The following is a 23,509-nucleotide window of genomic DNA, read 5'->3' on the forward strand; positions in this document are numbered from 1 at the left end:
TACCAGAAGGGACAACCTCAGCCCACACCCTACTGCCGGGGGCAGCCCAAGGCCCCAACTACACCCTAAGGAACACTCCAGACACCTTATCATCCCGCCACACCATTCTCCAGCAACCCACCTTGCCCCAGTGACCCGTCAGCTGGACGATGTTTTAAATGTAACTAGCCGGGGCATGTAAAGGCCAACTGCCCCAAGAACCCCAACAGATTACAGTTCATTGCACCAGAATCACACCAGAGGTCCTCAGGCCCAGATACCTCCTAGATATCCTCAGAGCGGAGGGAAACTGTGAGTGTGGGCGGGAAGAAGGTCACTGTATGGAGGGACACCGGAGCACTCAGCTATCCATGCTTCCTTAGTGGACCCCAGTTTAATTGACCCAGAGATCCAAGTGACAATTCAACCCTTCAAGTCCAACTCTTTCAATTTGCCTACAGCCAAGTTGCCTGTCCAGTACAAGGGCTGGTCAGGAACGTGGACTTTTGCAGTCTATGATGATTATCCCATCCCCATGCTGTTGGGGGAAGACTTGGCCAATCATGTGAAGCTAGCCAAGAGGATGGGAATGGTCACCTGCAGCCAGGCTAAGCAAGCTGTCACATCTAGCTCTATTCCAGAAACTTCTACCAGGACCCGGTCAGAGGTGATGGAAGTGGACCCCATGCCAATGTCAGCAACAGCAGTAGTGGATTCAGTCCCAGAGACCCAGACAGAGCCAGTCCCAGAACCGGAACTGGCGGAACAACCAGCACCAGAACCAGTGCCAGCACTGAATCCAGTGCTTGCAACCCCAACACTAGAGGGCCCCACCAAACCTGCACTGGCAGCAGCAGGTAACCCTACACAAGAAGCTCAGCTGGAGCCTGAACCCCAACATAGTGCACCAGCAGAGAGCGGTTCACAGTTAATGGAAACAGCCCCATCACCTGCATCGCTTCCAGAGGGACCAAGCCTAGGTCCACAATCCAATGAGGAACTGATGTCTCCAGCATCAAGGGAACAGTTCCAGACTGAACAGGAAGCAGATGAAAGCCTTCAGAGAGCTTGGATGGTGGCACGGAGCAACCCACCGCCTCTCAGCTCTTCTAATTGATCTAGGTTTGTTGTAGAAAGAGGACTTTTGTACAAGGAAACTCTTTCTGGTGGACACCAGGAAGACTGGCATCCTCAGAGACAGTTGGTAGTTCCAACTGAGTACAGGGTAAAGCTATTAAGCTTAGTCCATGATCATCCTAGTGGCCATGCTGGGGTGAACAGAACCAAAGACCATTTGGAAAGTCATTCCACTGGGAGGGAATGGGCAAGGATGTTTCTACCTATGTCCAGTCTTGTGAGGTGCCAAAGAGTGGGAAAACCCCAAGACCAGGTCAAAGCCCCTCTCCAGCCACTCCCAATCATTGAGGTTCCATTTCAGTGAGTAGCTGTGGATATTCTGGGTCCTTTTCCGAAAAAGACACCAAGAGGAAAGCAGTATATACTGACTTTCATGGATTTTGCCACCCGATGGCCAGAAGCAGTAGCTCTAAGCAACACTAGGGCTAAAAGTGTGTGCCAGGCACTAACGGACATTTTGCCAGGGTAGGTTGGCCCTCTGACATCCTCACAGATGCAGGCATTAATTTCCTGGCAGGAGCTATGGAAAGCCTTTGGGAAGCTCATGGGGTGAATCACTTGGTTGCCACCCCTTACCATCATCAAACAAATGGCCTGTGGAGAAGTTTAATGGAACTTTGGGGGCCATGATACATAAATTCATAAATGAGCACTCCAGTGATTGGGACCTAGTGTTGTAGCAGTTGCTCTTTGCCTACAGAGCTGTACCACATCCCAGTTTAGGGTTTTCCCCATTTGAACTTGTATATGGCTGCGAGGTTAAGGGGCCATTACAGTTGGTGAAGCAGCAATGGGAGGGGTTTACACCTTCTCCAGGAACTAACATTCTGGACTTTGTAACCAACCTACAAAACACCCTCTGAACCTCTTTACCCCTTGCTAAAGGATGCTCAAAAAGAGCAAAAGCCTGGTATGATAAACATGCCAGAGAGCGGTCCTTCAAAGTAGGGGACCAGGTCATGGTCTTAAAGGCGCTCCAGGCCCATAAAATGGAAGCGTTGTGGGAAGGGCCATTCACGGTCCAAGAGCACCTGGGAGCTGTTAATTATCTCATAGCATTCCCGACCTCCAACCAAAAGCCTACGGTGTACCTTATTAATTCTCTAAAGCCCTTTTATTCCAGAGAATTAAAGGTTTGTCAGTTTACAGCCCAGGGAGGAGATGATGCTGAGTGGCCTGAAGGTGTCTACTACAAAGGGAAAAGTACTGGTGGCGTGGAAGAGGTGAACCCCTCCATGATCCTTTGGGCGTATGCAGCAACAGCAGATCTGTGCATTAGCTATGTGCCGATGTTCTCAGCCACCCCAGGACTGACTGAATGGACATACCACTCCATTGACACAGGTAATGCTCATCCAATTAGAGCTCAACCTTACCGAGTGTCTCCTCAAGCTAAAACTGCTATAGAACGGGAGATCCAGGATATGCTACAGATGGGTGTAATCCGCCCCTCTGGCAGTACATGGACATCTCCAGTGGTTCTAGTTCCCAAACCAGATGGGGAGATACGTTTTTGCGTGGACTACCTTAAGCTAAATGCTGTAACTCGCCCAGACAACTATCCAATGCCATGCACAGATGAACTATTGGAGAAACTGGGATGGGCCCAGTTCATCTCTACCTTGGACTTAACCAAGGGGTACTGGCAGGTACCGCTAGATGAATCCGCCAAGGAAAGGTCAGCCTTCACCACACATGTCGGGCTGTATGAATTTAATGTGCTCCCTTTTGGGCTGTGGAATGCACCCGCCACCTTCCAAAGACTTGTAGATGGTCTCCTAGCGGGATTGGGAGAATATGCAGTCGCCTACCTTGATGATGTGGCCATATTTTTGGATTCCTGGGCAGAACACCTGGAACATCTACAAAAAGTCTTCGAGCGTATAAGGGAGGCAGGACTGTTAAGGCTAAGAAGTGTCAAATAGGCCTAAACAGAGTGACTTACCTTGGACACCAGGTGGGTCAAGGAACTATCAACCCCTTACAGGCCAAAGTGGATGCTATCCAAAAGTGGCCTGTCCCAAAGTCAAAGAAACAGGTCCAATCCTTCTTAGGTTTGGCTGGATATTACAGACGATTTGTACCGCAATACAGCCAAATTGCTGCCCCACTGACAGACCTAACCAAAAAGAAACAGCCAAATGCAGTTCAGTGGACTGAAGAGTGTCAGAAGGCCTTTAACCAGCTTAAAGCGCCACTCATGTCTGACCCTGTGCTAAGGGCCCCAGACTTTGACAAACCGTTCCTAGTAACCACGGATGCGTCCGAGCGTGGTGTGGGAGCAGTCTTAATGTAGGAAGGACCGGATCAAGAGTTCCATCCTGTTGTGTTTCTCAGCAAGAAGCTGGCTGAGAGGGAAAGCCACTGGTTGATCAGTGAAAAGGAATGTTACGCCATTGTCTCTGCTCTGGAAAAGCAATGCCCATACATTTGGGGACGGTGTTGCCACCTGCAAACTGACCATGCTGCGCTACACTGGCTTCATACCACCACGGGAAACAACAAAAAACTTATTTGGTGGAGTTTAGCTCTCCAAGATTTTGATTTCAACATACAACACATCTCAGGAGCTTCTAACAAAGTGGCTGATGCACTCTCCCGTGAAAGTTTCCCAGAATCAACTGGTTAAAATCATCCTTGAGATGTGGAAAATATTGTTAGTCTTTATACAGTTGGTAGTCTATTTAGAGGTGCATGTGTCTTATTAACTCTGTTTTCTCCTAGAGCTCCAGGAAGAAATCACAGCCAGTGTTTCACCCTATCTGTGATTTGGGGGTGTGTCATAAAAATAAAGGGAAGGGTAACCACCTTTCTGTATACAGTGCTATAAAATCCCTCCTGGCCAGAGGCAAAACCCTTTCACCTGTAAAGGGTTAAGAAGCTAAGATAACCTCGCTGGCACCTGACCAAAATGACCATTGAGGAGACAAGATACTTTCAAAGCTGGGGGGGGGGGGGGGAAACAAAGGGTCTGTCTGTCTGTGTGATGCTTTTGCCGGGAACAGATCAGGAATGCAGACTCAGAACTTCTGTAAAGTTAGTAAGAAATCTAGCTAGAAATGTGTTAGATTTCCTTTTGTTTAATGGCTGGTAAAATATGCTGTGCTGAATGGAATGTATATTCCTGTTTTTGTGTCTTTTTGTAACTTAAGGTTTTGCCTAGAGGGGTTCTCTATGGTTTGAATCTGATTACTCTGTATGGTATTTACCATCCTGATTTTACAGAAGTGATTCTTTTATCTTTTCTTTAATTAAAATTCTTCTTTTAAGAACCTGATTGATTTTTCATTGTTCTTAAGATCCAAGCGTTTGGGTCTGTGTTCACCTGTACAAATTGGTGAGGATTTTTATCAACCCTTCCCCAGGAAAGGGGGTGTAGGGCTTGAGGGGATGTTTTGGGGGAAGACGTCTCCAAGCGGGCTCTTTCCCTGTTCTTTGTTTAACACGCTTGGTGGTGGCAGCATAAGATTCAAGGACAAGGCAAAGTTTGTACTTTGGGGAAGTTTTTAACCTAAGCTGGTAAGAATAAGCTTAGGGGGTCTTTTCATGCAGGTCCCCACATCTGTACCCTCGAGTTCAGAGTGGGGAAGGAACCGTGACAACGTGTCTGGGGCTGGACCGGGAATCCTCCAGGGACGTCTCCATGCAACTCTCCTGGATGTACTCTGAAAGCCTTTGCAGAAGGTTTCTGGGGAGGGCTGCTTTATTTCATCCTCCATGGTAGGACACTTTACCATGCCAAGCCCGTGGCAAGTAGTCTGGAATCATTGCAGCACAAAGCATGGCAGCGAATGGTCCTGGGTTTTGGTCGCATTCAAGCAACATTTGGTCTATATCTTTCTGTGTTGACCTCAGAAGAGTGATATCATTCATGGTCACCTGGTTGAAATAGGGAAATTTTTGTAAGGGAACAGTAAAAGGACCCCGTTTGCACTTGGCTAAAAGGGATCATCCCAGAGAATAGCCACGCAGCGGCGGGAGGGGTGAAGGGATCATCCCCGAGAATAGCCATGCGGTGAGGTGGGGGGAGGTGTGTGCTGCACATCCACCCGAAAACCACAGCCCCTCCTTTTAAACGTGAAACCCAACCGGCATTGCTTGCTATGGGAAAGGATGGTGCTGCAGTTTGAAACCATTCCCCCATGTTATGAAGGCGTAAGAAGCCAACCCTGCGTACGAAAAGAGTTACCATGGCTGCCTGGAAACCGAATTCTGTTGCCCAGCCGTTTGTGATGTGTTACCGTACCGGCAGGTGCTCACTATAAAAGGCAAAATGCGACCTTGCACCTAAAGCACATGTGCTGTCTGCTGTGAATTGCTTGATTCACTGTGAAAGAGTCTCCCTTTTGTTCTCAGAAATGTATCATCTTAAATTTTACTCTCCCTTTTTATCTCCCCCAGGTACAAATGTTTCTATGCTCCCCCTATCATCTCCGTCCCTGAAGTTATCACAGATTAGAAGGCAAAAAAACGCACTCGCGATGACATGTTTTCCGAGCTCATGCAGTCCTCCCACACTGATAGGGCCCAGCTTAATGCATGGAGGCATTCAGTGGCAGAGGCAAGGAAAGCATTAAGTGAGTGCAAAGAGCAGAGGCAGGAGGTGATGCTGAGGCTAATGGGGGAGCAAACGGACATGATGAAGCATCTGTTGGAGCCCTCCTCCCCAAGTTCCATATCCTCCTCACCCAGACGCCCAAGAACGCGGGTGGGGGGAGGCTCCGGGCACGCAGCCACTCCATTACAGAGAATGGCCCAAGCATCAGAAGGCTGTCATTCAAACAGTTTTGATTTGTAGTGTGGCTACAATAAGCAATGTAGCCTTGTCCTTCCCTCCTCCCGCACACCACCCCACCCAGGCTACCTTGTCAGTTACCTCACTTTTTTTTTTTAAATTAATAAAGAAAGAATGCATGGTTTCAAAACAATAGTTACTTTATTTCCTTTGCCAGCTGTGATCGAAAGGGGGAGGGTGGTTGGCTTACAGGGAATTAAAATCAACAAAGGGGGTGGGTTTGCAGCAAGGAGAAACACACACAACTGTCACAGGTAGCCTGGACAGTCATGAAACTGGTTTTCAAAGCCTCCCTGATGATAAGGAAGTGTTTTTTACTACTTCTCATAACACAAGAACTAGGGATCACCAAATGAAATTAATAGGCAGCAGGTTTAAAATAAATAAAAAGAAGTATTTCTTCACCCAACGCAGAGTCAACCTGTGGAACTCCTTGCCAGGGGATGTTGTGAAGGCCAAGACTATAACAGAGTTCAAAAAAGAACTAGATAAATTCATGGAGGATAGGTCCATCAATGGTTATTAGCCAGGATGGGCAGGGATGGTGTCCCTATCCTCTGTTTGCCAGAAGCTGGGAATGGGCGACAGGGGATGGATCACTTGATGATTACCTGTTCTGTTCATTCCCTCTGGGGCACCTGGCACTGGCCCCTGTCGGAGGACAGGATACTGGGCTAGATGGACCTTTGGTCTGACCCAGTAGGGCCATTCTTATGTTATGTTCCTACTGCCACATACCCTTCTGTGCCAATCCAACTGCCATCCTCAACCACACCAGAACCTTCTGCGTCACTCTAACTGTTGTCTCCCCCAAATGTTCTGGAGCCTTCCATATCACTCCAATTGCCACATAAACTTCCACATTGCTCTGACTGCCATTTCCCCAACTGCTCCGGAACCTTCCACGTCACACCATCTACTGTCCCCCCCCAACTGCTCCGGAACCTTCCATGTCGCCCCAACTGCTGCGCTATCCCCAACCACTCAAGAACCTTTTGCATCACTCCAGCTGCTGCTTCCTCCCCCAACTGCTCCAGAACTTTCCATGAAACTACAGCTGCCATGGAACCTTCCATGTCGCTCCAGCTGCTGCCCCCCCCCCAACCACTCCAGAACCTTCTGTGTTGATCCAACTGACAGCTTCCCACTCCACTGCTCCAGAACCTTCCGCGTCACACCAACTGACACAGAACCTTCCACATCCCTCCACCTGCTGCCCCACCCCACCCACTCCAGAACCTTTCAACGGTCACCACCCACCTCAGCTCTCTCCCTGCATTCCAGCTGTTGCCCCAACTACAGCTGGGTGAATAAGCTTTTTTTTCAGTTTGATGGCTGTTCTGAAAAACAAATAAATATAAAATTGGTTCATGTCAAACCAAATGCGAAAACTGCAAAAAGTGTCACCCAAATTAAAAAAAAAATCCATTTTTTGGTCTAATGAAACATGTCATTCAACCCGGTCCACTTTGTTTTTGGCATTTGCAAAGGGTTTGAGTCACAAAACAGCTGGAGGAGGCGATGGTGGTGAACCGCCTTGTGAGTTTCAGCACAGTCAGAGCACTCACCTGGGATGTGGGAGACCCAGGTCCAGTCCCCCCCATCTATTCAAGGGAGTGCCCCTAATCTCTGGGCTATGGGCACTCCCCGAGGGGCAGTGTATCAGACACTTCCCAAGGGCAGAGCTGAGATTTGGGGGATTGGACACATCTCTAGGCAGGCTGTGACGGGACAGTGCTCTGGGTGCTCCTTGGGGTGGAGGGAGCTGAGGGCTGGGTTTCAGACACTCCCCAAGGGGGGTGCTGAGGGCTGGGGCAACAGGCACTCCCCAAGTGTGTTGGGGAGGAGCTGAGGGTCAGGGTGATGGGCACTCCCCAAGGGGGCAGGAGCTGAGGGTCGGGGTGTCAGGCACTTCCCAAGGGGGGTAGCCAGGGGGTAGGCTGTTGGATCCTCTTGTGAGTCTGTGCCCCGTGCAGTGAGGGGCTGTGGAGAGCCCAGCTTGGCAAGCATTATCCTGCCCCATTGCTGATAGGGGCACATCCAAGGGGCTCTGCCAAGAGAGATGGGGAGGCAGCCTGGGGGAAGCTGCAGCCTAGTGCCCATAGCCTGGCCTCCAGCCGTGGCAGTGGGGGAGCAAGCCCAGGGCAGCAGCGAGAGGGTGAGTGTGCAGAGAGGCAGCGTCCCTCCCCTCCGCAGCACCTGGCTCCTCTCCTTCAGCACTCACCTCTGTCGCTCTGCCCCCACCATGGGGTTAACTCCAGACAAGCCGCTTCCTCTGCCCCATCCCCATGTGTCCATGCCCCCACTCGGCCCACACTGTACCCACAGGGCCTGCCTCCCGGCTGGGGCTGCACTTGGGCCCAGTGGGTGTGGAAAGCTGCTTGTCTGGCCTATCGGGGGTCAGCCCGCCCTCTGAGCAGCCTGGGGGCACAGCTGCCCCGGCTGCAGGGCAGGGGGCCTTGGGCATGGGGGCTGTTTCATAGATACTAAGGTCAGAAGGGACCATTATGATCATCTAGTCTGACCTCCTGCACAACGCAGGCCACAGAATTTCACCCACCCACCCCTGCGAAAAACCTCTCACCTATGTCTGAGCTATTTAAGTCCTCAAATCGTGGTTTAAAAACTTCAAGGAGCAGAGAATCCTCCAGCAAGTGACCCGTGCCCCATGCTACAGAGGAAGGCGAAAAATCTCCAGGGCCTCTTCCAATCTGCCCTGAAGAAAAATTCCTTCCCGACCCCAAATATAACGATCAGCTAAACCCTGAGCATATGGGCAAGATTCACCAGCCAGATATTACAGAAAATTCTTTCCTGGGTAACTCAGATCCCACCCCATCTAATATCCCATCACAGGCCATTGGGCCTATTTTACCAAAACCATGTTATCCCATCATACCATCTCCTCCATAAACTTATCAAGTTTAATCTTAAAGCCAGATAGATCTTTTACCCCCACTGCTTCCCTTGGAAGGCTATTCCAAAACTTCACTCCTCTGATGGTTAGAAACCTTCGTCTAATTTCAAGTCTAAACTTCCTGGTGGCCAGTTTATATCCATTTGTTCTTGTGTCCACATTGGTACTGAGCTTAAATAATTCCTCTCCCTCTCCGTTATTTATCCCTCTGATATATTTATAGAGAGCAATCATATCACCCCTCAACCTTCTTTTAGTTAGGCTAAGCAAGCCAAGCTCCTTGAGTCTCCTTTCACAAGACAAGTTTTCCATTCCTCGGATCATCCTAGTAGCCCTTCTCTGTACCTGTTCCAGTTTGAATTCATCCTTCTTAAACATGGGAGACCAGAACTGCACACAGTATTCCAGGAGAGGTCTCACCAGTGCCTTGTATAACAGTACTAAAACCTCCTTATCCCTACTTGAAATACCTTTCCTGATGCATCCCAAGACCGCATTAGCTTTTTTCACAGCCATATCACATTGGCAGCTCATAGTCATCCTATGATCAACCAATACTCCAAGGTCCTTCTCCTCCTCCGTTACTTCTAATTGATGCATCCCCAGCTTATAACTAAAATTCTTGTTATTAATCCCTAAATGCATGACCTTACACTTCTCACTATTAAATTTCATCCTATTACTATTACTCCAGTTTACAAGGTCATCCAGATCCTCCTGTAGGATATCCCTGTCCTTCTCTAAATTGGCAATACCTCCCAGCTTTGTATCATCCGCAAACTTTATTAGCACACTCCCACTTTTTGTGCTGAGGTCAGTAATAAAAAGATTAAATAAGATTGGTCCCAAAACCGATCCTTGAGGAACTCCACTGGTAATCTCCCTCCAGTCTGACAGTTCACCTTTCAGTAGGACCCGTTGTAGTCTCCCCTTTAACCAATTCCTTATCCACCTTTCAATTTCCATATTGATCCCCATCTTTTCCAATTTAACTAATAATTCCCCATGTGGCATGGTATCAAACGCCTTACTGAAATCTACGTAAATTAGATCCACTGCGTTTCCTTTGTCTAAAAAATCTGTTACTTTCTCAAAGAAGGAGATCAGGTTGGTTTGGCACGATCTACCTTTTGTAAAACCATGTTGTATTTTGTCCCATTTACCATTGACCTCAATGTCCTTAACTACCTTCAAAATTTTTTCCAAGACCTTGCATACTACAGATGTCAAACTAACAGGCCTATAGTTACCTGGATCACTTTTTTCCCCTTTCTTAAAAATAGGAACTATGTTAGCAATTCTCCAATCATACGGTACAACCCCCGAGTTTACAGATTCATTAAAAATTCTTGCTAATAGGCTTGCAATTTCATGTGCCAATTCCTTTAATATTCTTGGATGAAGATTATCTGGGCCCCCCGATTTAGTCCCATTAAGCTGTTTGAGTTTTGCTTCTACCTCAGATATGGTAATATCTACCTCCATAACCTCATTCCCATTTGTCATGCTACCATTATCCCTAAGATCCTCTTTAGCCTTATTAAAGACTGAGGCAAAGTATTTGTTTAGATATTGGGCCATGCCTAGGTTATCCTTGACCTCCACTCCATCCTCAGTGTTTAGTGGTCCCACTTCTTCTTTCTTTGTTTTCTTCTTATTTATATGGCTATAGAACCTTTTACTATTGGTTTTAATTCCCTTTGCAAGGTCCAACTCTACTTGACTTTCAGCCTGTCTCACTTTATCCCTCCATGTTCTGACCTCAATAAGGTAGCTTTCCTTGCTGATCCCTCCCGTCTTCCACTCCCTGTGTGCTTTCTGCTTTTTCTTAATCACCTCTCTGAGATGCTTGCTCATCCAGCTTGGTCTACAACTCCTGCCTATGAATTTTTTCCCCTTTCTTGGGATGCAGGCTTCTGATAGCTTCTGCAGCTTTGATTTAAAATAATCCCAATGACATTAGGGGGTGGCTGGGTCTGGAAAACCACCTAAAGCGTATTCTGTAATTGATAGGCAGCCCCATGGCTCGGGGAGGAGGCTCTGTTCCTGGCCTGCTGTTTTGGGTTACTGTCTGGACGGCTGGAGCAGGGGCAGTTCCAGGTTGGCAAGAGGGATTGAAAATAGCTTATAGGGGCCAGTGACACCTAGCTCCTCCACGGTAGGTGCTGAACAGCTGCTCTGGGAAGCGCAGGCTGTAGGAGCCACTCCCACAGCCCCGTGCCTAGTGAGCACATGGCCCACCCACTCCATGCCAAGCCAGGTCCGTGGGCAGCAGCTGTCCCCCGAAGTCCCGGCCCTGCCACAGCACCTCTCCCCCCCCGCCATCATGATGGGTTCAGATTGTTTCACCCTCCCCTTGAGGAAGATCAGAGTTGAGTGCCCCCTCTTGCTGCCTCCTTCCCTTCACAGAGTGCCCCACTCCTCTCTGGGTTCCTCACTGAGAGGCCAGCGAGCCAGCCTGGCAAGGCAACTATGAGCCCCAGGTGGCAATAGCTGGTCTGGGCCAGGGTGCCAGTGTGCATGGGCATCTGGCCCGTGAGTGACCTCCCCACCCAGAACACAACCCAGCAGCCCCCTCAGCCCAGATACACACAGTCCCGGCAGCTCAGAGAGAGGATCTTTATTGGGAAAGGGCCTTTACAAAGCACAGTAGGACACGGGAGGTGTGGGGGGCAGTGTCCAGTATCCAGAACTCAGTCTTTAGACATGGTATGCTCTGCTTCTTGCTGGGGCTGGTGGGGCAGGGACGGGGAAAAGCAGCTCTAGCAGCAGGAATCACAGCTCCTCTACTGCAGGACAGGGCTTTACAGCACCAGTGCCCAGGCTGGCCTGGCCTCATGGGCTTCCCCGCTCACACAGGTGCCAGGCCTCAGTAGGCTGCTGAGTATGGGGCTGGGCCTTCCCCTCCTGGAAGGGGGCGCTGGCAGAAAGCTCTCCATGCCCCTCCCTTGCTTTGCCAGGAGAAGGCAGCTGTGGGGGCTGGCATCGTCCCCTTATGTGGGCACCATGTGTGCTGGGAAAAGCAACTGCTGCCCTTTTCAGATGGGAACAGCCGTGGTGCCCATGCACGAAGGGCAACGATCAGTGCCAGCCACTCCACGTTTGGCAGAGGGCAGATCCCAAGCCCGAGTATCCAGCATGGTAACACAGTACTACTCCACAGTGCACCAGCCTCTCCACGCACTGACCAGGGCTGGGCTGGGCCTGGCCCATTACAGACAGCACCATGCACAGTCCACAGCTGACACGAGCCGGTGCCTGCCCTGGGAGACCGGGCCCGATTCCTGACCAGCTCCAACAGCACCAAGGCCCCTGGAGACCCCAACCAGTGCAAGGGGCGCTCTGGGGGCAGCCTGGAGGGACGGATACTAAACAGCCCCATAGCAAACCTGCTTTGTGAAGTGGACTGGGAGTCCCAGCGGAACAGGGCTCCAATGCCCTCTGGAGTAGTCACCGGGTCACCTTGGTGTGCAGGGTCCTCTCTCTGCCTCCAGGCCCCTCCCACCAAGCCTGGAAGAGGGTGGGAGATGCTGCCAGGCCCGGCTGGCACAGTTCGGTGGGGACAATCCAGTACCACAGCCAATGGGCAAGATGGGGGGAAAGCTGCAGTGAGTTGGTGATGGTGGCGGGCATGGGGGGCTCCCTAGCCCACGTTCTCCCCATCCTCCTCCCCCAGTGCTTGCTCGTAAGCACACTTCTGCTGGTGCCGCTGCCCACCGGGCCCTGCCTGCTCTTGCTGGGAGCTGTCACTGTCCTGCTCAGACTCCCCCTCCGAGCCCGTCTCGTCTGAGTTCTCGGCCTCCAGGTAGCGGTAGCCCCGCACCTTGTGCCGCGGCTTGGGGATCTTGGGCACGCGGTAGAGCACGTGCCGCCCCAGCTTGTGCTCCATCCACAGGTAGGAGAGCACCGAGGCCACCAGGGTCAGCAGCATGATGGACAGCTTGGCCTGGGGGAAGGGAGAGCGCATGCTGAGCAGGGGTAGGGCTGGACTCTCCCCCACCCCTGCCCCCCACCAGTTGGGCCCAGGGGAGGGGACAGGCTAGGGTCACCCCTCCCGCCTAACCATCTGGGCCAGGCTGCCTGCCTCACCCAGAGGGGGAAATGATGGGAGAGGCAGTTCCAGGAAGGGGCTTGTCCTGACTGAGGCCAGGGCCAGGCCCATGACTAAACAGTTTGATCCAGAACCAAAGGAAAGTCTCAGCCCATCCGCCCAAGCCTCCAGGTCCTCACGGCCCCGCTGGGGAGCAGGGCAATTGCCCCTACGGCTGGTGAAAATGGCTCCTGTCCCACATCAATCCTGCGCCCTTTGGGGATCGTGGACTCAGGCCTGCACCTCCCATGACCCAGCCCCCTGTGCCCTGCCCCACTGGAGAGCAGGCTGGGAGCAGCCCCCGCTCACCTTCATGGGCAGCCCCGACCACAGGTACACCACAAAGATGGCCAGCGCCTGCCACCAGTGGTAGATGGTGAAGACGAAGTCCTGGCGCTCCTTGTCTTGGTACAGCATCCCCAGGAGCGCTGCGGGGGGACGGACGGACAGACAGACAGACATACAGACAGCAGCTCCTCCCCCACACTGGACAGGGTCACAGCTCCCGGGTCCACTGGGGCCAGGGGAGAGAGGCGGGACTTCCAACTGCACAGACAGGCCCAAAGCCCCATTCCAGAGCCACTGGGCTGCCTCCCCCATGGGGGTGGAGGTATCACTGGGAGCGACGGGCAGGGTCCAGCTGACATTGGGCCCGGGGCTACACTCCACCCCACCACCCCTGACCCCACTACTCACTGCTGAGGCTGGTCTTGTTCAGGGCGCTGCCCAGCCCCCAAAGCGCTGCCACCAGGTAGAGCAAGGGGGCCTGGTCCAGGACACGCGGGTGGGGTGCCCAGCAGAACAGGCCGATGAGCAAGATGGCATGGGCGGCAGCTCCGGCCAGCAGTGGGGCCTGGCGGGGCAGGCGCAGCATGGACAGCGCCAGGCTGGAGCAAGCTGCGGCCGAGAAACCATAGGCCATGATGATGTAGGCCAGCTTCTCCAGGCCAATGGCGCAGACGCCGTAATTCTGGGGGGGCAGATGCTGGTTAGCATGGCATGGCCGGCCCCCAACCAGAGTGCAGCCCCCCTTCCCACTCCTGCTCCCCCAGCAGAGGGCAGTCCCCCTGCTCCCCCAGCCCCTGGCAGAGGGCACCCCCATCCAAATCCCCACCCCTTCTGCTACACGCAGCCCCACCCCCATAGTGCAGACCCCCACCCCTTTGCCTGTGCCCAGCCCCCCACCAGAGCACTGTACTCCACTCCTTCTGCTGTGGCCTCCCCCACCCCCATGGAAATGGGCGCAGTTGTACCAGGGAGAAGCCGGTGCAGACGAAGAGCACCTCGAAGCCGCTGTAGATGAAGAAGGGGAAGAGGTGGCGCAGGCGATAGTCCCGCATGTGCTTGAAGGGCAGCTGGAAGATGTTGCCCCAGCCGATGCTGCGCAAGTCGATTTCCTCCGTGGGGCGATAAGCCGAGCCGCACAGGATCAGCACCTGGGGGCGGGGGGTGAGTACGGGAGACCCTGAAACCCAGAGGGGTACGGACCCCGCTCCAAGGGGGGGGCACTGCCACTGCTTGCATAGGGTGAGCTAGGGAGTGATGGGAAGAGCTGGCCAAGGCTGTGGGTCAGGTTGGGTGTGGGGGCCGTAGACCCCTCTCCAGCAACTGCCCCATTCCACAGCACCCACCATGGGCTCCTTGACCCCATCACACCCACCTTGGGGAGCTCTGCGTGGTGAGCATGGAGAGGGGTGGCACAGCATGGAGAGGAAAGCCCTGCTCCCATTCCTGCCCACCGGTCCATACCATGAGCATGGAGAGAAAGGCCCCCCACTGCCCCACTGAGCAGGGGGTTGGACTAGATGACCTCCTGAGGTCCCTTCCAACCCTGATATTCTGTGATTCTATGCCCCACTCCACCAGTCCATACCATGAGCATGGAGAGGAAGACCCCCTACACACTCCCCTGCTGGTCCATACCATGAGCATGGAGTGGAAGGCCCCCTACATACTCCCCTGCTGGTCCATACCATGAGCATGGAGAGGAAGGCTACGCCCATGAGCACGCTCTCGACGATGATGAGGTTAATGCTGCGTGGCAGGCTCTGCAGCACGGTGGCGTTGAAGCCGGGGAGCATGCCTTTGCTCAGTGTGCCTGAGGAACAAACACGGCGTCACAGCCCAACCGGCCTGCAGGGGGCGCCCAGAGCCCCACCTACAGGACAGCGTGGGACTCAGGGCGGGCGCTCCGGCAGCGAGGAGGGGGCAGGGGCAGCGCGCAGGGGATGTGTCAGGGAGCAACAGGAGGGAGTGCTGGGGTGAGGGGAGTGGAAGTGGCAAGGATAAGGATGGGGCAGGAGGAGCCAGTCTGCACTGGCTGGGTAACGCTGCCCCTCTGCCAGCAGGAAGCGCCCCCTCCGCAGATGCTCACCGCAATTCTTCACATTGCAGAGCGTGTGGTTCAGGTCGTACAGGTACGAATTCAGGAAGAAAAGCATGGGCATCTGGGCGCAGACGAAGCTCAGCTGGAACCCAGGAATGGGGAGGAGGTGAGGCTGGGCCTGTCCCGTGCGTGTGTGTGTGTGTGTGTGGGGTCTCCTACCCCAGCCCGGCCACACTAGCACACTCCACTCCACCCGCAGCTCTGTCCCGGGACACGAGGCCCAGCACTGCCCAGGCCAGCCCCTGGGCCAGCACAGCCAGCTGCATTTCCTGGACTTGGCACATGAGAACCAAGCTGCAGCCAGAGTGCCCCCCCTGCGCCCAGCCCACCTCCCTGTTCCCCCCCAGTGTCTCCCCCTGCGCCCAGCCCACCTCCCTGTTCCCCTCCCGTGTCTCCCCCTGCGCCCAGCCTCCCCCAGTTCTCCTCCCACGTCCAGCCTAGCTCCATGCCCCCCAATACAGCCCCAGTGCCTACCCCACCTCCCTCCCCGCTCCCCAGTGCCTTGCTTTTACCCACCCCATCCCCAGTACCGATGCCTCAGTGCCCAGCCAACACCTAGACAATGGGCCACCTCCCTGCCCCCTCCCCCAGTACCCCCAGCCCCCAAGGCCCAGCCCTCCTCCCTGGCCAGCCAACACCTAGCCCCTGCCCCATCTCCCTGGCCCCTCCCCCATACCCCCAGGCCCTGCCCTCACGTGGAAGCAGCCGTAGAAGAGGCTCTGGAAGGCGATGATGTAGGCGTTGTAGGCACCACGTGGGGCACGCTGCTGCTCCTGCACATGCTCCTCCTTGTAGTTCACGTATTCGTAGTACTTCTGCGCCATCCTGCAGGGGGCAACTGTGAGCACGAAATGGGGGAGGGAGGGTGCGGAGCAGCAGCCCCATGAGCCACACAGTGCCCACCAGGGGTCACAACCCCTCCTCCCCAGGAACGCCAACACCCGAGCACCCATCCCCCTGCAGAAACGCCAACACCCCCCCCCAGCAGGCAGGGCCTTGCTCCATGGCAGCTCACCGGGTGACGTAGTTGCCCATGGAGGCCCAGAGGGGCACAATGGCCACACCGATGGCCACGGCCGAGGGCACCAGCGTGTAGTAGCGCTCCCAGTAGTTGGTGGAGACGAAGAGGGCGTAGATCCCCACGGCCAGAAACATGGTCCACTTGGTGCCGAAGAACCTGGGCAGTCACATGGGGAACTGGGTCAGCAGTAGGACCCCCATGTCCCCGTCCCCCCCCCCATGAGGAGACATGGGGCTCTGTCTGCCTCGGGGATAGGACGTGGGTCTGTTCACCACAGGGGGCGCTAGCTCAGTGGGCAGGGGCACCAGCTCTGATCAGCCCCAGGGCAGGGACTGGCTCAAGGGGGCAGGGAATGGGACATGGGGCCTTTCCCCACTAAGGGGCACCAGAGCGGGGCTGGCTCGGGAGGGAGGGATCTCTCGGGTTCTGGAGGGTGTGGTGGGCTGGTGGGCAGGGCAGGTACCTGATGAGGATGGGCGTGTAGAGCAGAGCCACAATGGGGGTGACGTTGATGCCCATCAGCATCTTGCTGTCGATGTCCTGCAGCCCCATGTTGCTGTATTTCACCTCCCGGTACGTCTCGTCGTAGTGCAGGATCAGCTGCATCTGCAGCAGGCCTGGCGGGGTCGGATGCACCAGGGTGAATCCTGCCCTGCACCCCATGAGCCCAGCCCAGCACATGGGGGAACTGAACCCAGAGGGACAGGGCCTCTTCCCCAGCCCCCTGCAGGATGGGGCAGCTGGGAAAGGATGGGGGAAGTTACCAGGGCCGAGGGGCTGCCATGCAAGGGCCCTGGATGCTTGGAATCAGGCTGAGATCTGACCCACCCCCATTCCTCCCCACACTCTCCTGGGATTGGAGGGGCAGTGACACAGGACCCAGGGAGTGAGTGGCGAGGCAGGGAGGGATAGCTCAGTGGTTTGAGCATTGGCCTGCTAAACCCAGGGTTGCGAGTTCAATCCTTGAGGGGGGGCCATTTGGGATCTGGGGCAAAAATTGGGGATTGGTCCCGCTTTGAGCAGGGGGTTGGACTAGATGACCTCCTGAGGTCCCCACAGCAGCTATCTGCAAGGGAAGGGGGGAGGGGAGGGAAGGGAAGGGAAGGGAAGGAAGGGGGAGGGGACACAGGAGGAAAAGTTGTGGGGGGCACCAGGAAAAACCCTGCACACAATTAGTGGGAGGGGGCCCCCAGAACAGTGGTCTGTAACACAGATAGATGACGTATCCCAATATCATGCTCAGGTAGGGGGCAGAGGGTGGGGCCAGGCAGAGGCAGGGCAGTGGGTCGGCCATACTTAGGGAGACACCCAGGCTGAGGGTGGGGGCGGCCAGGAGGCAGGGACAGTGGGGGAGCATACCCCAGTAGATCCTGTAAGTCAGCATCCCATCCAGGCTGCGGGCCAATGGGTGGGGCCAGAAGACAGAGGTGAGGCAGTGGGCAGGCCATACCCAGCTAGATGCCTGGGGGGCAGTGGGCGGGGCGGGGCAGTGGGCGGGCCGTACCCAGCTAGATGCCTGGGGGGCAGTGGGCGGGCCATACCCAGGTAGACGCCATAGGTCAGCATCCCGCCCAGGCTGGCTGCGAGCACATTTTTGATGACGGCGAGGCGCTTGCGGCGGAAGTACTTGCGCTCCTCCTCCTCCTCGTTATAGTCGGGGTTGGCGCCCACAAAGTCATCCAGCTGAGGAGAACCAGGGAGCCATGAGGGAGGTGGGGCCAGAATTGGAACCCCTTTTCCCAGGGGCCAGCCCCTCTGCTCCCCACACTGCTCCATGGAGGGGCCCTGCCAGGCACTTCTGGAACTGCCAACACAGCGGCTGCCCTCCTTGCCCACCAATCCCCATCCCCACCCCCACCAGACAGCAACACCCCTTGGGCTGGGAGCCATGTGACTGCTGGAAGCACTGAGGGGCCCGGCTGGCCCTTGCCCAGCCCAGCCCTGACCTTCCTCAGCCCACAGCCGCCAGGACACAGCGCACAGCCAGACAGGCTCAGCAGGGAATAGGGGTCTCACCCCCACATCCAGGCCAGGCACGTCACCAGCTCCCGCCACCAGTCTGTCAGCTGCCACCCCATTGCCCACGGCCTCCTGGTAGTGATTGGGGTCCTTCTCCATCGCTGGGTTCACATGGCCGCCTGCAGGGACACAGACACAGGAGAGAGAGACAGGAATGGGGAAAAGTGCCACGACCTGGCCACAGCACCGCCAGTGCTCCTCACTCCCGACAGCCCCCTGCTACCCCAGCCCTGGGTCCCCCACAGCACCGCCAGTGCCCCTCACTCCCGACAGGCCCCTGCTACTCCAGCCCTGGGTCCCCCACAGCACCGCCAGTGCCCCTCACTCCCGACAGCCCCCTGCTATCCCAGCCCTGGGCTCCCCCCCCAGCACCGCCAGTGCCCCTCACTCCCAACAGGCCCCTGCTATCCTGCCCTGGGCTCCCCCCACAGCACCGCCAGTGCTCCTCACTCCCGACAGCCCCCTGCTATCCCAGCCCTGGGCTCCCCCCACAGCACTGCCAGTGCCCCTCACTCCCGACAGGCCCCTGCTATCCTGACCTGGGCTCCCCCCCCAGCACTGCCAGTGCCCCTCACTCCCAACAGGCCCCTGCTATCCTGCCCTGGGCTCCCCCCACAGCACCGCCAGTGCTCCTCACTCCCGACAGCCCCCTGCTATCCCAGCCCTGGGCTCCCCCCACAGCACTGCCAGTGCCCCTCACTCCCGACAGGCCCCTGCTATCCTGACCTGGGCTCCCCCCACAGCACCGCCAGTGCCCCTCACTCCCGACAGGCCTCTACTATCCTGCCCTGGCTCCCCCCACAGCACCGCCAGCGCCCCTCACTCCCGACAGGCCCCTGCTATCCTGCCCTGGGCTCCCCCCACAGCACCGCCAGTGCCCCTCACTCCCGACAGCCCCCTGCTATCCCAGCCCTGGGCTCCCCCCACAGCACCGCCAGTGCCCCTCACTCCCGACAGGCCTCTGCTATCCTGCCCTGGGCTCCCCCCACAGCACCGCCAGCGCCCCTCACTCCCGACAGCCCCCTGCTATCCCAGCCCTGGGTCTCCCACAGCACCGCCAGCGCCCCTCACTCCCGACAGGCCCCTGCTATCCCAGCCCTGGGCTCCCCCCACAGCACCGCCAGTGCCCCTCACTCCCGACAGCCCCCTGCTATCCCAGCCCTGGGTCCCCCACAGCACCGCCAGCGCCCCTCACTCCCGACAGGCCCCTGCTATCCTGCCCTGGGCTCCCCCCACAGCACCGCCAGCGCCCCTCACTCCCGACAGGCCCCTGCTATCCCAGCCCTGGGTCCCCCCACTGCTCTGCCAACGCCCCTCACTCCCGACCCGCAGCCCCGCCCTGGGCTCCCCCCACTGCTCTGCCAGCGCCCCTCACTCCCGACAGCCCCCTGCTATCCCAGCCCTGGGCTCCCCCCACAGCACCCCCAGCGCCCCTCACTCCCGACAGGCCCCTGCTATCCCAGCCCTGGGCTCCCCCCACAGCACCGCCAGGGCCCCTCACTCCCGACAGCCCCCTGCTATCCCAGCCCTGGGCTCCCCCCACAGCACCGCCAGGGCCCCTCACTCCCGACAGGCCCCTGCTATCCTGCCCTGGGCTCCCCCCACAGCACCGCCAGGGCCCCTCACTCCCGACCCGCAGCCCCGCCCTGGGCTCCCCCCACTGCTCTGCCAGCGCCCCTCACTCCCGACAGCCCCCTGCTATCCCAGCCCTGGGCTCCCCCCACAGCACCCCCAGCGCCCCTCACTCCCGACCCGCAGCCCCCTGGTTTGGGGACGGGGGGGGGAGGGAGGGAGAGTTTCAGGAAGTTCCGTCTGACACAGAAAGACCCAAGAATGAGCAGATTCCTCCCCAAGAAGAGGCACCGGGGGCGGGGGAGGAGCACGTGGGGCAGGTGCAGGGGTTCTTGGGCTGGGAAGGGGGGAGGAGAATGGGGCGGGCAGGAGGGGGGGACGGGGGGAAGCAGGGGCAGGGATGCAGGGGGACGGGGATCAAGCGCAGGAGCCGCCCCGGCCCCGGTACCTGACTCCATAGCGCTGGCGAATTCTGCAAGCTCCGGTCCGGGCTGGGACCCGCGGCGGGGGAGGGAGCGGGCAGCACTTCCCCTTTCGGCCAGGAGGAAGGGAGGGGGGGGATCATCTCTTAAAGTGGCAGGACCCGCCCGGCCAGCATCGGCGCTCTTGCCTCCATCAAGGCTGCCCCTTGGGATGGAGATAGAGGGGTACGATCCGTTGCCCCTCCCACGTTCCCCTGCCCCCAGGACCTGATTTTTGAGGGACGCCCAGTTACAGCCTCTACCCTGGAATATTGTGATGACACAAGGGCACTTGCTACTGGTGTGAGGACTCAGCTCCAGCGCTGCCCCTCCATCACCTTAACTCTGCCCCCTGCAGGGGCAGCAGTGGAGACTCGCCCAGAAAATACCCCACGGCCCCCGAGGTGAGCACCCAGCAGGGCAGAGTTAAGAGGACATTATTGCCCCAGCGGGAAGTGGCACCCTCACTAGGTGCTGCCGGTTCCCAAGGGTGTTGGGGTCAATTTGAGGTCAGTGCTAGGAGCAAATTGGCTCTGATTCCCTGGCAGCAAGATGGGGCTGACCCTCCCCCTGCACACACACATACTTGCTGGAGGGCCCGTATAAAGGGAGGGGACCAGTCCCAGTCACTAGCTGCAGCAGGCGGCAAAGACGGGCTTAGATCTTGGCCTGGTGGTGCACTGGGATGGGAGGAGATCACAGGAACTGCCCCCACACCTCCCCAGGGTCACATGGCAGGGAGAGTCCTGGCCTTTGCCAGGCAGGAGGCCCTGATCTCCTTGGTGATCTCTAGGCGCTGGGGAAATCTCAGAGGGAAAGAGCTGGAGCAGCCTGCATTTGGGGATGGGGTGGGGATGGGGATGGGGCAGCATAGCCTCCTGCTCCCCTTTCTGTAAGCACGGACGCAGCAAGTGCCAATCTTATCGCCAGCTCTTGATATTTGCAGCTTTTCTTCAAGGCCCAGCTCCTGGAGTTCCCAAAGGATCTCAACACAGCGCCCCCTAGTGCTGACCTGAGGCATTGGACCAGCACTGACTGCTAGGGGAGAGTGCCCCGTATATACTTACATCCCTGTGGGCTGCAGTGCTGATGTTCAGCCTGGCCCTGGTCTCCAGCCAGCACCCATCAGAGGGATCCTTTACTATATCCTGAAGAAGATGACCAGGCCAGGCAGCACAAGAGCAAGTCCACAGGAGAGCACCCAAGTGGGGTCTCTGCAGTGAGCTCTGCCAGCCCAGCAGGCCCTGGAGCAATGGGCTCAGAAATCCACAGCTGACAGAGTGCCCCAGGCCCTACACAGCTCCCCCAAACCCAGTTGCCTGGTGAGTGGTGGTGGGAGTGCCATCACCAGGGAAGGTGCCTGTCAGGACAGGCGTCTGATACAGGTTCCTTCTCTGCTTGGTACGTTCACCATCTGCCCTAGTGCAGCCATCTCTGCCCATCGGGCCCATGGTGGATTAGTAGTCCCAGCGCTGCCTCACTTATGTGCTGAATGCCCTTTTACTGGCTGCTCAATGTCTTTTCCCCCAATCTCCCACCCCCTCTCCCCATCCAGATACCCCAGCTCCTGCCTCTTCTGGACCTGCCCTCCCCTAGCCTGGCCCCAGGAGCAGCCTCTTCTGGGGTGGGACTCGAAGCTAAAACTAGGGGCAGGGCCTTAACGCCTCCCCAGAAAAAGCCCAGCTGCTCCAACCAGCCATGGGCTGCCCTAGTTGGCCACTTGAAGGGTCTGTGCTGCTTCACAGCATGCTAGGATGGGAGCAGCTCTAGAGGATTGTGGGAAATTCCTGCCATGCTGCCTCAAGCAGCAGCAGGTGTATTCAGCGGTGCCTGGATGCACTGTGCCACGGAGGGGTTTGCCCCAGGGGTGTCACGTGCAGTGAACATGCCCCTGCTCAGGAAGTGAGCTTGCAGCGCAAAGGCCAGCCACTCGCAGCAGGCGGGAGCAGCTCACCCAGCTGACACCACGCAGCTTCGAGCAGGTTTCACTTGCCCCAACTTCCCTTTCTGCAGCGAGTCGCATGCTCACCAAATTCCCTTTCCGGGGCTGCATCTGGTGGAACAGCCACCAGCTTTCATTCTCAGTTCCCCATCGAGGGTAGGCTAGTCTGTCTGGTGCAGGGAAAGCGGCAAGGGCCGTGGACTGAAGGGATGTTGAACAGATTCACAGATGTTCAGGCCCGGAGGGACAATTAGATCAGCTAGGCAGACCTCCAGCATCACACAGGCCAGAGAACCCACCCAGTGGTCCATGCCTCCAGCCCACAATGCCCGGCTGAGCCTGCTTGTTATACCAGCAACCCTGTTGCCATCCGTCCTTGGCACTGAATGGAGATGGGAGTCTGGGCAATTGGGCTTGTGATCACAAACCATCATGGTGCAATTGTGCAAGGGGAAGGTGGCGCAGGCGGCTGGCCTGCAGCCATCTCCTAGCACCCGAGTCCAGTCCTTGGCCACCTCTGCCACATCCTGGTCCTGTGGAATTTCCTAAAAGAAAAACTCAGGTGAGAAATTCCACCAGGTGCAGCTGCACAAACCCCCCCACAGCTCCATAGCCGGACGTGAGCCCAGAGCCTGCAGCAACTCCCCTGCCCCCTACTACATGGCCCCGCAGCCAGCCGGGGGTGAGCCCAGCTCCTTCATCCCTGCAGCACGGAACCCTGGCACCTGCAGTCAAGGAGGAGCTACACTAACTGACTGCAGTAGTTGGTTGTTATCCTCTCTGACCCAGCCACTAGCAGGGAGCCATGTAACATACTGGAAGATTCATATATTCCAAGGCCAGGAAGGACCACTGTGATCATCTAGTCTGACTTCCTACAACACAGGCCAGAGACCTGCCCCAAAATAATTCCTAGAGCAGAGCTTTGAGAAAAACATCCAATCTTGATTTAAACATTGTCAGTGATGGAAAATTCACCGCAACCCTTGGTAAATTGGTCCAATGGTTAATTACTCTCACTGGTAAACATTTACACCTTATTTCCAGTCTGAATTTGTCTAGTTTCAACTTCCAGCCATGGGATCATGTTAGGCCTTTCTCTGCTAGACTGATAAGACCATTATTACATATTTGTTCCCCACGTAGGTACTTAGAGACTGTGATCAAGTCACCCCTTAACCTGCTCTTTG

General features: G+C 56.4%; 1 protein-coding gene across 1 annotated transcript; it reads right to left on the reverse strand.

Annotated features, from left to right (window-relative positions):
- Positions 1 to 11,454: 11,454 nt before the first annotated feature.
- Positions 11,455 to 20,490, reverse strand: UNC93B1 (unc-93 homolog B1, TLR signaling regulator). Its single transcript, XM_074954485.1, has 12 exons — positions 20,365 to 20,490; positions 18,342 to 18,463; positions 17,867 to 18,008; positions 16,789 to 16,942; positions 16,320 to 16,481; positions 16,000 to 16,129; positions 15,293 to 15,386; positions 14,892 to 15,016; positions 14,172 to 14,354; positions 13,615 to 13,888; positions 13,228 to 13,346; positions 11,455 to 12,774 (listed from the first exon to the last, which is right to left on the reverse strand). The coding sequence occupies exons 1-12, from the start codon at positions 20,372 to 20,374 to the stop codon at positions 12,472 to 12,474; spliced, it is 1,818 nt and encodes a 605-aa protein (XP_074810586.1). The 5' UTR covers positions 20,375 to 20,490; the 3' UTR covers positions 11,455 to 12,471.
- Positions 20,491 to 23,509: the final 3,019 nt, after the last annotated feature.

The sequence above is a fragment of the Natator depressus genome, chromosome 6 (assembly GCF_965152275.1).
Source record: "Natator depressus isolate rNatDep1 chromosome 6, rNatDep2.hap1, whole genome shotgun sequence".
Taxonomy (NCBI): Eukaryota; Metazoa; Chordata; order Testudines; family Cheloniidae; genus Natator; species Natator depressus.